This window comes from Saccopteryx leptura, chromosome 3 (assembly GCF_036850995.1).
Source record: "Saccopteryx leptura isolate mSacLep1 chromosome 3, mSacLep1_pri_phased_curated, whole genome shotgun sequence".
Lineage (NCBI taxonomy): Eukaryota > Metazoa > Chordata > Mammalia > Chiroptera > Emballonuridae > Saccopteryx > Saccopteryx leptura.
The window spans coordinates 367,013,025-367,027,702 of record NC_089505.1 but is presented as its reverse complement, the minus strand read 5'-3'; the positions used below and the strand labels follow the sequence as shown (position 1 = coordinate 367,027,702).

Genomic DNA, 14,678 nt, shown 5'->3' with positions numbered 1-14,678 from the left:
ACGTGCACGCAGACAGAGGGGGTTCAAGGTCCGGCTCCTCCCCCGGGAAGCTGCCTCCTGTCTGTGAATCCCAGTTTTCTTTTTCCTCACAGGGACTGGTGCCTACTCCAGAGGTTCTGAGGATCAAACGGATATTCGGAATTGCCAACAGTGGTTTCTACACTTGCCAAGGTGTGCAGTTCTCACACCATCCCTGCCTCCTTCAGGCGAGGGGAGCGGCAGCACAGAACAGCTCACGTCAAAGGTCCACCGGCTGTCACGTTCCTTTAAGGGAGTCTTCCCTGGCATTCAAAGGGCTTGCAATATATAATGCACCAGCCTCGTTTGCCTCTGCCTCCAGGCTAACCATCTGACAACCCAGCCCCTACACTGTCATCGAATCGATTTCTCTGAATCCAAGTCTACACACACCAGCCCCCTGCACCCACGTCTGCGGTGGCTCCCCAGTGCTGCCCGCAGTACCAAGCCTCGGGTCCCCGAGGACGGGAGATGCGGTCAGTCCCTCTGACTGCTGCCTCCTCTCCCCCCTGGCCATCACAGCCTCCGCTCTACAAAGCAACGTGGCCCTATCAAACGGCAGTCCCCACCTGTGGCTCTGGGCCTGGCACTTCCTGCCCCAGGCAGTGCCCCCCCGTCTGTCCCCCGCAGACTCCTGCTGACCCTCCACGCGCTCTGTGAAGTCCCCCCAGTATTCCAGCCACCCGAGCACGGTTCTCTGATGGAAACCCCAAACCCTTCATCACACGGCTCCCGGTGTCCCCACATCACGCCGCCTTTACACCCTGAGAGTCGTTCCCTCCTAGCCTGGGGGCTTTTCAGGGAGACACCCTCTCCCTCAGTCATCTCTGGAGACCAAGCATTGACCACAGTGCCGAGCACATGGTGGACACTCAGTAAGCGTTGGCTACATAAATGACCAAAGGGAGGGACGTGGGCGATCCGCTCTAGTAGGAGGACTTCACCAGGTACTGAGCCTGGGCCCGCACTGGGGGTCAGTCGTACTTCTCTGAGCCTGCAGCCAATCAATCGCGAGACGGGGGCGCGTTAACTCTTCCTGTCGTTGCTGTTAATGCAGTGAGGGATCACACTCTGTGGGCGATTTTTTTGGCAAATTACTTAATCTTATGCTCTGTGCCCCTTTCCTTCATCGATAGGGTCCCACGCTCTGCAGAGAGTCGTGGGACCCTCCCACGAGATGTCATATGGAAGGTCCCGCCTAGAAGCCACCAGTGCAGGTCTGTGCAGGGTGGGGGTGGGGGGGGCAGGCGACCGACAACCTCAAAGATACTACATGATGCACAGGGCCTCCACCAAAAACAAAAAGGACCAGCTGACAAAGTCGGAAGGCGCCCAAAGTTATACATTATATATGAAAACAATGTGCGAGAGAGAAAAAAACATGGAAGTCTAAACCCGTCGGCCTCAGAATCGGAGAAAACAAACAAAAGGTGCCTCCCTGTTCACACCGTGCCCGGAGCCCCGCGGAGCTCACAACCGAACTCCCGCTTCGTCCTCCCTGTTCACACCGTGCCCAGAGCCCCGCAGAGCTCACAACCGAACTCCCACTTTGTCCTCCCTGTTCACACCGCGCCTGGAGCCCCATGGAGCTCACAACCGATCTCCTGCTTCGTCCTCCCTGTTCACACTGTGCCCAGAGCCCCGCGGAGCTCACAGCCGAACTCCCGCTTCGTCCTCCCTGTTCACACCGTGCCCAGAGCCCCGTGGAGCTCACAACCGAACTTCCGCTTCGTCCTCCCTGTTCACACCATGCCTGGAGCCCCGCGGAGCTCACAACCGAATTCCCACTTTGTCCTCCCTGTTCACGCTGTGCCCGGAGCCCAGCGGAGCTCACAACCGAACTCCCGCTTCGTCCTCCCTGTTCACACCGTACCCAGAGCCCCGCGGAGCTAACAACTGAACTCCCGCTTCGTCCTCCCTGTTCACACTGTGCCCGGAGCCCCATGGAGCTCACAACCGAACTCCCGCTTCGTCCTCCCTGTTCACACTGTGCCCGGAGCCCCATGGAGCTCACAACCGATCTCCCGCTTCGTCCTCCCTGTTCACACTGTGCCTAGAACCCCGCGGAGCTCACAACCGAACTCCCACTTCATCCTCCCTGTTCACACCGTGCCCAGAGCCCCGCGGAGCTCACAACCGAACTCCCGCTTCGTCCTCCCTGTTCACACCGTGCCCGGAGCCCCACGGAGCTCACAACCGAACTCCCGCTTCGTCTTCCCTGTTCACACCGTGCCTGCAGGTCCACGGAGCTCACAACCGAACTCCCGCTTCGTCCTCCCTGTTCACACCGTGCCCGGAGCCCCCCAGAGCTCACAACCGAACTCCCACTTCGTCCTCCCTGTTCACACCGTGCCTGCAGCTCCGCGGAACTCACAAGTGAACAACCGTTTTTCGTCCTCCCTGTTCACACCGCGTCTGGAGCCCAGTGGAGCTCACAACCGAACTCCCACTTCGTTAAGATAACCACGCCATCCATACTTTTAATGCTTCATAAAGTCGATATTCTGTTTTGCACATGTCTCTCATTATTCTCCGCTTAGAATTTTAAACACAAAGCAAGCGGTTTTGGGGTATTTAGGAAAACGTCCTGAGCAGCCTGAACTCCGATTTCAAACACCAACGTCCTTCCTGGTACGCCATCAGAAGAGCCAACGGCAAAGTGGTTTTTGCCTCCGATTACATCTATTTCTGAACAAACACTTCTTTAGAAAATGGAGGGGAACTGACTCATTATTAACAGGAACCCGAACCAGCTACGTCCCGTGAACACGAAACAACGCTCTGGGCACAGACAACATCGGGCGTCTACACAGATTTGACATGCTTTCCAGCCCGAGGACTTGACTCAGCACAGACCTTGTGGACACTGTCCCTCCTCACAATACGCTGAACAGTTATATCAAGTAGTTGGAGTAAAATTCCGATGTTTATTTCCCGAGCCTCCTTACTGTAACGCTCGCATGGACGGTGGAGGAGGAACGCACGCCAGGCGGTAGGACAGGAGCGTCTCTCCAATAAAAGCCAAGAGAGCCAAGCAGGCCAACTCCCGAGGACCCTCCCTGGCCGTTCCCTCCCCACCCTTGCCCAGGGCATTCACACGAGGAAGGACACAGTGCTGGCCGTGGGGTGCGGTCATGACTCCTACCTTTGGGCTGGGGTGCTATAGCTGTTGTCATAGGAATCATAGCTCTGGTCATCGTAGGCAGTGCCGTATCCATCGTCATAGTCCTAGAACGGAACAGAAGAACACAAATGTTCAGAGAGGTGTCCTGGAAGGAATAGGCATTCCGCTTTGAGTGACTCTGTTAACTCAGGTAGCCCTTAACTGTGTATCTAATTATACCGTGAAGAAAAATACTACAGTGACATCAATGACAGTGATGGCGTGAGAAGTTCCAAAAACAAAAAGCAAAGAGAGAGAGAGAGAGAGTGGCAAAAAATGGTCAGAATCAACATGTTCACAACTCTGGAAATTAACCAAGGGCCTGCAGAGATCTAGGGAGCATTCTTTTTATTTTACTTTATTATTATTTTTTTAATGGCTCATTCTTGGTATGAACAATGAGCTTTGTGATATTTTATGGGAAAAGGAACCAACAGCCGCAGTCACTATGGAAACCAGCAGGCTAGAGGCCACCAGAGGGGGCAGAGCAGGGGGGAGCTCCAGCAAACCCCCTTCTCAGAGGGGTGTCATTATTTGACATGACCTGGAGCTCATCCCATGAAAAACCCCTTTTCACTGGCAGTGTTTGAAGAAAACAATCAGAGGCAATTACTTAAGATTTCTGCTGCCCGAGGTGGTAGAGAAAAACTAGGGCAAACAATAGGCTAAGGAGAAACAGTCAGGGAACAAGACTGTCAGTCTGGGCTTTGAGAAGCTCTGACATGTTCCTGGGAATCTACAAGACTCTGCACCCACAGTCTCAAGTACGCGCCCCGGAGACCCGAGAAGGCCTGAGCTCTCTCCTGGCGCCGACCTGGAGGCTCAGGACAAGAAGGACCAGCGAGGTGAAGACAGAGTTAGCTTTAGGTTGACCGGCTGAACGTTGAAGACAAGCTCCAACCGGCACTCACAGGCTCCAGGCAAACACTAGGGGCTTAGCTTCCAGGCATTCAAGGAAATCTCTGTCCAATTATGAGCTGATCACTAAGGTAACACAGGGGAAACAGTTCAGTGGCAACACCTGATAAATACAGACTTGATCCTATTTGTTTGGAAAAGTCACTAAGTCAAAATAAAAACAAAGACATCCTGAGGAAAGAGAATTTTATTTCCACATTTAGCACATTATATTAAATGTTCAGTTTTAAACAAACCAAAAGAAGTATGTGACATGCAAAGAAAAATAAAGTATCATCCATATAACAAGGGGAAAAATAATAGCAATGTGCCTGAGGAAGCTGAGACATTGGATTCACTTGCCAAAGTCTTCATATCAATTATTTGAAATATATTCAAGGAATTAAAGGATAATTTGTGTCTAAAAAATAACTATGACAAAATGCCTCACCAAAAGGAAAATATTAGTATAAATATAGAAATAATTTTTGAAAATACAAAGAAAGTCTTGAATTGAAAAGTATAATAACTATATTAAAAATTCACCAGAGAGGTTCAATAGTAGATGTGACTTGACAGAAGAAAGAATCAGCAAACTTGAAGATAAATCAATTGAGATTACACAGTTGGGAGGAAAACGGTAAAAAAAAAATGAAGAAAACAAGGTCTCAGAGACCTGTGGGCCACCATCAAATATGAACATATTTATAATGAGATACCCAGAAAGTAAAGAAAGAAACAGAAAAGTTATTTGGAGAAAAAAAAATGAATTAAAATTTCCCAAATTGGATTTAAAAAACAACAACTTTAATCTATACATACAAGAAGCTCCACAAATTCCAAATAGGATAAACTAAAAAAGGTCCATCTTCAGGGTCACACCTTCAATAATAAAGGAACTAAAAACAAAAAAAAAAGTCAAAAAAGAAACAAGATTTGAACAATGCTATCCAATTACAGAGACCTCTACAGGTCACACTACCTGCTAAGAGGAAGAATACACATTCTCTGATTAGACATGGAAGGTTCTGCAGAATAGACCATCTAGTTTCCCAATTCCAAATGTACCACAAAGCTGTAATCGGCACAGAGAGGAGCTGGCAGGGACACACAGGTCCACCGATCAGAACTGAGACAACAGAAACAAACCCTACGTTTGTGAAAGGGTGATACGTGCCCTGTGTGCATAAAGCATGAATTCCAGCAAAGGGCATGACATCTATCAGAAGTGTATAGAGGAGAGCTCACATTGTTGACTGTGAAACAAGCAGGCCCTCCCCTACTTTCCGAGGTGACCACAGCTCGGACTGAGCGCGTCAGAAGCCACCACAGGCACAGGTGTGAGCCGCACGACTGATTTCAATGGGATCACCTTCTTCTCTTTTGGAAAGCATCTACTAAACATTGAACCTCAATTCATTTGAGTTCGAAAAACACAGATATTTAGATAGGAAGGTATATTGTAATATTTTCAAAAATAAAAACTAACACAAAAGAATGGTACTATCTTCATAGGAGGAAGGCTTCTATAGATTTCTACACAACCACCTAAATTATTAAAATGCTTGGTCACCAAACAGGAATTGAATGTTTGTTGAAGAGCTATGTGTCCAGTACTTGGGGACACAGGACAGAACAGAATATAACCTGGACGCTCATTAACTAGGGGCAGAGAAAGGACCATCAGGATTACAGTTAGGATACAACACACAAGCCGCTCACTGAGCTCCACACCGTAACTCAAGGCAGATTACTAACGTGGCCACGACCTTCCAATGGCATACAAGGTTGGAGAAAGCCAGTAGACAAGATACAGATGAAAAAAGAAAAAGAAAACTGAGATGATTTTAGTTATAAGTAGCATAATGCAAACATAACTAATAATTCTGGCAAATGAATGAATTAAAAACTGCTGCTCCTAATAAAAGTAGTCTTACTAAATTAAAAAAGAAAAAGCCCTGGCCGGCTGGCTCAGCGGTAGAGCATCGGCCTGGTGTGTGGAAGTTCCCAGGTTCAATTCCCAGCCAGAGCACACAGGAGAAGCACCCATCTGCTTCTCCACCCCTCCCCCTCTCCTTCCTCTCTGTCTCTCTCTTCCCTTCCTGTAGCCAAGGCTCCATTGGAGCAAAGTTGGCCTGGGCACTGAGGGCGGCTCCATGGGCTCTGCCTCAGGCACTAGAATGGCTCTGGTTGCAATGGAGCAATGCCCCAGGTTGGCAGAGCACCGCCCCCTGGTGGGCATGACAGGCGGATCCCAGTCAGGTGCATGGAGGAGTCTGTCTCTCTGCCTCCCAGCTTCTCACTTCAGAAAAATACAAACAAACAAACAAAAAAAAACCCCGCTTTGTTGTTTAGCACCTCCCCTGCGCCTGGCACGCTGCTGGACACGAGGGATGGTAAAGATGTGTCCCTGTCCAGGGAGGACGAGGAGGGGTGGGAGAGACAACAGCTACAGCACCAGCGTGACACATCACATGCTGTGGCCAAGGGGAGCTCCCAGCTTGCAGAAACTGCCCGGCAAGGAAAGGGCTAGGGGTAGGACATTTCCCGAGAGGCCGGATGGTAGATCCTAGTTTCAAAAGCAGAGAGAAGCAGAAGCAGAAGGTGCTGGGAAAAGTCATTTAAAGTAAGAGGCAGGATGAACAGCAGGTGCAAATGCCTGGAGCACAGACACAGGAGACCCCTCCCCCCCAGGGGAGCAGAGAGCTTGCCTTGGGCAGAGAAGTTGTCGGGGGGAGGGGGACGGGAGAGCAGGAGCAATGCCACCATGGACAAGGCTGCAGCCAGATCGTGAGTGACCGAGGTGAGAGCGCAGATTCAGACGCCAAGTGGTGTGATCCTCGCTGCGTTCAGTAACACGGTGTCCGGGTACGGCAGGGGCAGGGCTGACCGCGGAGGGCGGGCACGCCACCGGGCTGCTGCCCCGCAGTCTGGGCAGAAGGCACAGCACCTGTTTCCCCGGCACAGCGTCGGGGCCTGGAGAGAAGGCGGCTCGGCCAGGTGGAGAACGCCATCCCTGGGCTTATTTAAAGGTGACTGGAGCTTTCTGATATAACTGAAATGTCAAGTGCCACACTGGTGTAACCCCGTTACGTCACTCACCCTCGTTACAATTATGCTGTCAGGTTATTACAACGGGAGCAACTTGTCTCAATTTCCAAATTGGTTAGGACTTCCCTCTTTTTACATTACAGGTTTTAAAGGATTCAGTCTGCCATTCTCACAAGATTTCCTTCAGGACGATTTCACAGTCGGGTCTGACGTGGGGGTGCAGCATCCTCCTCGCGTTCTGAGCATCATTTGTTCGATGAACAACACTCAGACAACACTTGGGAACGATCGGGAAGTGTGAAGAAGACTGCGGGCGGGGCAGTGCTGAGTGAGACTGCCCACGGGGGTGGGGCCGGAGGAGACTCCTGCCGACCATCTGCTGGTTTACTGCAAGGCGGCAGGTGAGGTCACTGACTGGGAACAGGGCAGGTGAACCAGCTCAGGGCTCGCCAGATGGTCAGGATGAGGGTGGGCGGGGCGGCCCAGCTGCGTTAGAGCCTCTGAACCCCAGGCCTCTGTCAGAACACGGAGGGGGCTGAGGATTAGCACCCCTTTTATTTTTCTAACGCCCTTACCTCCCAGTGTTCTGAATACTGGCCCCTTGTTTTCCTTAGTTATTTAACTTCACGTTAGAAGTTTCCTCCTTAGGCTTTTCTGTGGCTAGAGTAGTACTTGACCTACATATAGATACAGAATGCATTATCTACATCACGGAGCGGAATCGTAAATCTCGCGTGGAAGGGGACGTCACACATTCAGTTCAACCCCGCAGCTCAGCTCTGCTGTGTTCCTTCCCTCTTGGAAATCTATTGGGAACCTGGACGGCTTCCCCGTCCGCGGTGCTGACAGGCTGAAGAACTGTTGACACTGGCGTCTGTGTAATGGCTCCCATTTCTAGGTTTTTTCCTGGAGAACATTCCCCTCTGTGGCCTGGCCCCGGCCCACAGGCAGCCTCACTTGGCCATGCGTCCTCCTGTGCCTCACACACAACAGTGACATCCGGTTCACCGGCCAGTCCCTGTGAATCCGCCCGGCCTCCGCCCCTCCCCCAGCCTATGAATTTCTCAGAATGGAGCTCAAATGCGTCTCCTCTTCAGTTGTCTCCTCGGTCCAGCGAAACCAGCCTCTGGCCGCTGCCACTCCTGCAGCACGGCCCATCCACGTGCCTCCGTTCCTGGACAGAGACGGCCGGCCGGGGGGAGCACCGACCACGTTCTCCTCTTCACAGGGTCCCGGCAGTGCCTGCAGCCAGCGAGGACCCGCAGTGCAACACTCAGGAGGCTGCTGGACCAAACGCCTCCAGGGGAAAAGCTCGCCACGTCCCTCCCCACGGAGTCCCCTCACCTGCCCCGAGGCGGCCAACCGGGTCTAGACCTCTCAGAGCCATTCCTCAGAGGCGGCCAGTGAGTGCGGTCCACGCTTGTGTAGGCTCAGTACCTACGGAATTTCCCCCAGAGGACACTTAACAGAGCTCCCCACGAAGATGTTTCACTCCCCAGGGGGCACTTGTACAACAGGGGCCCACCCCTGTGAGCCAGGGGAGCTGGAGAGACGCACCCTTGCCGAGCGCTAAGAAACCTTCCGCCTGCACGGGCCTCTGCAGACGCTGCTGCCCGCCTGGGGTGATCCCGCGCCACCCTCCGCGGCCATCCCGCCTTGGGTGATCCCGCGTCACCCTCCGCGGCCATCCCGCCTTGGGTGATCCCGCGTCATCCTCCGCGGCCATCCCGCCTTGGGTAATTCCGCGTCACCCTCTGCGGCCATCCCGCCTTGGGTGATCCCGCGCCACCCTCCGCGGCCATCCCGCCTTGGGTGATCCCGCGTCATCCTCCGCGGCCATCCCGCCTTGGGTGATCCCGCGCCACCCTCCGCGGCCATCACCCTCCGCGGCCATCCCGCCTTGGGTGATCCCGCGTCGCCCCCCGCGGCCATCCCGCCTTGGGTGATCCCGCGTCGCCCCCGGCGGCCATCCCGCCTTGGGTGATCCCGCGCCGCCCCCCGCGGCCATCCCGCCTTGGGTGATCCCGCGCCGCCCCCCGCGGCCATCCCGCCTTGGGTGATCCCGCCTTGGGTGATCCTGCGTCACCCTCCGCGGCCATCCCGCCTTGGGTGATCCCGCGCCGCCCCCCGCGGCCATCCCGCCTTGGGTGATCCCGCCTTGGGTGATCCTGCGTCACCCTCCGCGGCCAGCCCGCCTTGGGTGATCCCGCGTCGCCCTCCGCGGCCATCCCGCCTTGGGTGATCCCGCGCCGCCCCCCGCGGCCATCCCGCCTTGGGTGATTCCGCGTCACCCTCCGCGGCCATCCCGCCTTGGGTGATCCCGCCTTGGGTGATTCCGCGTCACCCTCCGCGGCCATCCCGCCTTGGGTGATCCCGCCTTGGGTGATTCCGCGTCACCCTCCGCGGCCATCCCGCCTTGGGTGATCCCGCCTTGGGTGATTCCGCGTCACCCTCCGCGGCCATCCCGCCTTGGATGATCCCGCGTCACCCTCCGCGGCCATCCCGCCTTGGATGATCCCGCGTCACCCTCCGCGGCCATCCCGCCTGGCCAGCGCAGCTCCACCTTCCACCTCCCAGACCGCTCACACCCACCCTGCCTCCACCTTCCCAACGGGCTGCACGCAGATCACTCAGGAGTTCTGGGCTGGACGCGAGCGACCTTCCCACTCACCCCCTGGCTTCTTCCCGCGTCCTGACGGAAGCCTCTCTCTGGAGTTCCCAGGCCACTGCGAATCTGGGCTTGCTGCTCCCTGCTCACCTGTCCCCTGACTCCACACCTCTCCCCTGGGCCTACCAGGTGAAAACACCTTCTCCCAGGAGGACCCCCCAGCCTTCGCCGCTGAGGTCTGCCCTGGGTCCACAGTCCACCCTCCCGCCTGGTTTCAGTGGCATCTCCTCTGGAAAGCTGTCCCACCCTCCCGGACAAGGGGCGTGTTTAGGCTTCCTCCCTGTCCTCCCTACGTATTCTGTACCTGAAGTCAGTTACAGGTGTTCTTACCCTGAATAGTAATTGTGTTTTGTCTCTGTATCAAGAAATCAAACATCAACTGCTTAATACAGGCCGGACCCTGTGGATAAAAAAGCATGGTCCGCCCTGGCTGGTTGGCTCAGTGGTAGAGCGTCAGCCTGGCGTGCAGGAGTCCCAGGTTTGATTCCCGGCCAGGGCACACAGGAGAAGCGCCCATCTGCTTCTCCACCCCTCCCCCTTTCCTTCCTCTCTGTCTCTCTCTTCCCCTCCCGCAGCCAAGGCTCCATTGGAGCAAAGGTTGCCCAGGAGCTGAGGATGGTTCTGTGGCCTCTGCCTCAGGTGCTAGAATGGCTCTGGTTGCAACAGAGTGACGCCCCGGATAGGCAGAGCATTGCCCCCTGGTGGGCATGCCGGGTGGATCCCGGTCGGGCGCATGTGGGTATCTGTCTGACTGCCTCCCCATTTCCAGCTTCGGAAAAATGCAAAAAAAAAAAAAAAAAAGCATGGTCCCTGTCCTCAATAACGTAAGTATAGTGGGAAATGAGACGAGAAATCAAGGAGTGATCACGCTGCTCTAAGATACGCGCCCAACACAGGACGTATACACACGGATTCAAGTAACAGAGAACAACTGCCCCAAATACACGGGTTACAGAGGATTCCAAGTAGGATGGTGAGGACGGTGGCTGTCCTCCTCTCTACACGCTCATCTACTTGAGGCAAGGACTGAGTCCTAAGAACGCGAACCAGACACTCAAGGAAGACGATCAAACCAAGATAGCAGGTTCTTGTAATAAGCCCATTAGGACAGAGGACTTATGGCCCTGGCCGGTTGGCTCAGTGGTCAAGTGTTGGTCCAGTGTGTGGAAGTCTCGAGTTCAATTCCCAGCCAGGGCACACAGGAGAAGCGCCCATTTGCTTCTCCACCCCACCCCCTCTCCTTCCTCTCTGTCTCTCTCTTCCCCTCCCGCAGCCAAGGCTCCACTGGAACAAAGTTGCTGAGGCACTGAGGATGGCTCCATGACCTCTGCCTCAGGTGCTAGAATGGCTCTGTCCGCAGCGGAGCAATGGCCCAGATGGGCAGAGCATTGCCCCCAGGTGGGCATGCCGGGTGGATCCTGGTTGGGAACATGCGGCAGTCTGTCTCTCTGCCTCTCTGCTTTTACTTTGGAAAAATACCAAAAAAAAAAAGGAGGAGGACAGAGGACTAACCCAGCCAGGGCTCCGGAGTCCCTCCCTGCCTCAGGCTAATCCCCCTGCAGGATGTGACACGCCCACCACAGCAACGCAGACACCAGCACCTCCCCTTGGCCACCTTGTGTGGGGCAAGCCCACCTAGGGAGGCCGCTGTCCATGCCTCGGGGCAGCGATTCCAGAGCCCTCCACTTCCCTAATAAGCCACTTTTTTGGTTTTGTTTAAAGTAAGGATAAAAAATAATAATAATAAAAACCCTCCATATCCATAAATTTAAAATCTAAAATTATTTCCTTGAGTTTTACATTTCTAAAATAGGTCAATCTTTCAAGCATTTAGAAAAGAGATAGACCTGGGGTGTAGGGGGGGGCAGCTCCTGACAGACATTTCAAGTAAATTGCACATGACTCGTATTCTTGCTTCTGGTGAAATATGAAAGATTATAGGGCATTCATCTTTTTTTATCTAAAATTAAAAAAAAAAAGTGTCCCTAGGCTTTTCAATTCACATTTAAAATGCATTTCCATAAATAACCTTTGCACAATGTACTCTTTTAATTCCTCGGTATGGAAAACAAGATAACTGAAGCAGTTTCAAGATGAGTTAACTGTCAAAAAAAAAACACTCCGCCGGTCGTCTCCGCCCTGGGAAACTGCCCCCGGTACAGCCGCAGTGGCTGAGGTGCCAGCACCAGTCCTATAACTATTACTTCAGGTGAGTGCTGAGAAGAACGGGGAGGAGCCCGACGTCACTGCATCTTTAAATAAAATACAGATGGAAGACTTCCACTATGTTTAAAACACGTATCTGCTTTCCCTGAAGAACCTTCACAGATCTGCCCGGGCATCAGAATTTCAGAAGAGATTCATTCTGAGGCCAACGCAGGAAATGGCAGTGCCTGTCCCGCCACGTCACAGAGGACGCTGCCCGTGTGGCCGTAGACAGCACCTTTCTGAAGGCACGCTGTGCCCTGTATAGGTTTACTGAGCCCTGAGGCCAGACATGGAACACAAGGGTCCAATTTCTGCTCCCACTCAACTACGTCCCTGGTGCTTTGCCCCGGGACTAAGCTGACTGGCGGTCACTGTCCTGTGAGGAAACGCCCCTCAGTAGTCACAGAAGGACTGGTAAAGCCAACAGCAACTCACTCTACGCACAGCCACCTCTACATCTGAACTGACCCTATCCTGTCCCCCACATGTCAGTCTCCCCACCTGCAGACACAGGGCTCTGAACGGGATGAGACGGACCTGTCCTGGCAGCACCGGGTCCTGGTGAGGATCGTGGGCCTGGAGCCCAACCACTGGGCTTTCCTTCCTCAGCTGCCTGACCCTGCCGTAGCACTGACCCACGGAGCTCCTGACCACTGGGCTTTCCTTCCTCAGCTGCCTGACCCTGCCAAAGCACTGACCCCACAGAGCTCCTGACCACTGGGCTTTCCCACTTCAGCTGCCTGACCCTGCCACAGCACTGACCCCACGGAGCTCCCGACCACTGGGCTTTCCCTCCTCAGCTGCCTGACCCTGCCAAAGCACTGACCCCACAGAGCTCCCGACCACTGGGCTTTCCCACCTCAGCTGCCTGACCCTGCCATAGCACTGACCCCACAGAGCTCCCGACCACTGGGCTTTCCCACCTCAGCTGCCCGACCCTGCCAAAGCACTGACCCCACAGAGCTCCTGACCACTGGGCTTTCCCACTTCAGCTGCCTGACCCTGCCATAGCACTGACCTCACAGAGCTCCTGACCACTGGGCTTTCCTTCCTCAGCTGCCTGACCCTGCCAAAGCACTGACCCCACGGAGCTCCCGACCACTGGGCTTTCCTTCCTCAGCTGCCTGACCCTGCCAAAGCACTGACCCCACGGAGCTCCCGACCACTGGGCTTTCCTTCCTCAGCTGCCTGACCCTGCCAAAGCACTGACCCCACGGAGCTCCCGACCACTGGGCTTTCCCTCCTCAGCTGCCTGACCCTGCCAAAGCACTGACCCCACGGAGCTCCCGACCACTGGGCTTTCCTTCCTCAGCTGCCTGACCCTGCCAAAGCACTGACCCCACGGAGCTCCCGACCACTGGGCTTTCCCTCCTCAGCTGCCTGACCCTGCCGAAGCACTGACCCCACGGAGCTCCCGACCACTGGGCTTTCCCTCCTCAGCTGCCTGACCCTGCCGAAGCACTGACCTCACAGAGCTCCTGACCACTGGGCTTTCCCTCCTCAGCTGCCTGACCCTGCCGAAGCACTGACCTCACAGAGCTCCCGACCACTGGGCTTTCCCTCCTCAGCTGCCTGACCCTGCCGAAGCACTGACCCCACGGAGCTCCCGACCACTGGGCTTTCCCTCCTCAGCTGCCTGACCCTGCCGAAGCACTGACCCCACGGAGCTCCCGACCACTGGGCTTTCCCTCCTCAGCTGCCTGACCCTGCCGAAGCACTGACCCCACGGAGCTCCTGACCACTGGGCTTTCCCTCCTCAGCTGCCTGACCCTGCCGAAGCACTGACCCCACGGAGCTCCTGACCACTGGGCTTTCCCTCCTCAGCTGCCTGACCCTGCCGAAGCACTGACCCCAGAAAGCTGTCTGACGGCTGTGGCAGACCCACGGGTCAGGGCACGCAGGCTCCCTGCTTACTTACAGGAAGGGCGACGGGGGGGGGGGGGATCAGTGACCTGCAGCAGTGGACAGGACGCAGTCACCGCGCCGGGTCCCAGGTGGAGCGCAGTGAGCTGATACGGTGAGTGGAGCGCAGGGAGCACCAGGGACGCAGCACCCGCCCTTCCTCCTGCCCGTCTGGCCGAGTTGAACAGCACGCCGCCCTCGGCGAGGACCTCGGACAACGAGCGGACCGGGAAAACTGGAGACACCGGGCGACACTTCCGTCAGGGCTTCCGAACGAAACCACCTGCCCCGGGAGGGACCCTCCACATGACTAACCAACTCAAGCAGCAGCGTCCGGCCTCATGATTCAAGCTGATGACGTCACAGAGAAGCACCTGGAAAGCTCCGGGTCCTCTTCAGTCAGGCCCGCAGCGCGGAGGAGGACAGCGCGGAGGAGGGCAGCTGTGACAACGGGCTCCGCGGCAAGGCCGCCCCAGCACACAGAGCTCTGCTTGCCTGAGCCCCGGCTGGGGCTCCGTCCCCGCTTGTCCCCTCCAGCCTTCTCGCCCCAAACGCTGCCCAGCTTAGAACTGGCACGGCAGCTGGGAGAATCCGGGCTCCAACCTCGGTCTGCTCGCTTCCCGTGCATGCAGGTGGCTGGTGGCATGCCTGCCCGTGGGTAGCACAGGCTGGGGGGCTGTCCTTGTCCGAGGCTCCGTGACCATGGCTCCTCCCATCAGGGAAGAACGGCACCGTCGTGAGGGCCAATGCGGTGGTGTGAGGGGCATCAAC

The 14,678-nt window shown here is 55.4% G+C and overlaps 1 protein-coding gene across 4 annotated transcripts in view; it reads right to left on the bottom strand.

Moving 5' to 3' along the window:
• KHDRBS3 (KH RNA binding domain containing, signal transduction associated 3) overlaps positions 1-14,678 on the bottom strand; it is a 162,024-nt gene that overhangs the window by 39,387 nt on the left and 107,959 nt on the right. For all 4 annotated transcript variants that reach the window (XR_010750516.1, XM_066379565.1, XM_066379567.1 and 1 more), the window contains exon 7: positions 3,164-3,246. Coding sequence is in view for 3 of the 4 variants with exons in the window: in XM_066379565.1 (XP_066235662.1) it covers positions 3,164-3,246 (83 nt within the window). In the remaining variant the exon portion in view is untranslated. The remainder of the gene's footprint in view (positions 1-3,163; positions 3,247-14,678) is intronic.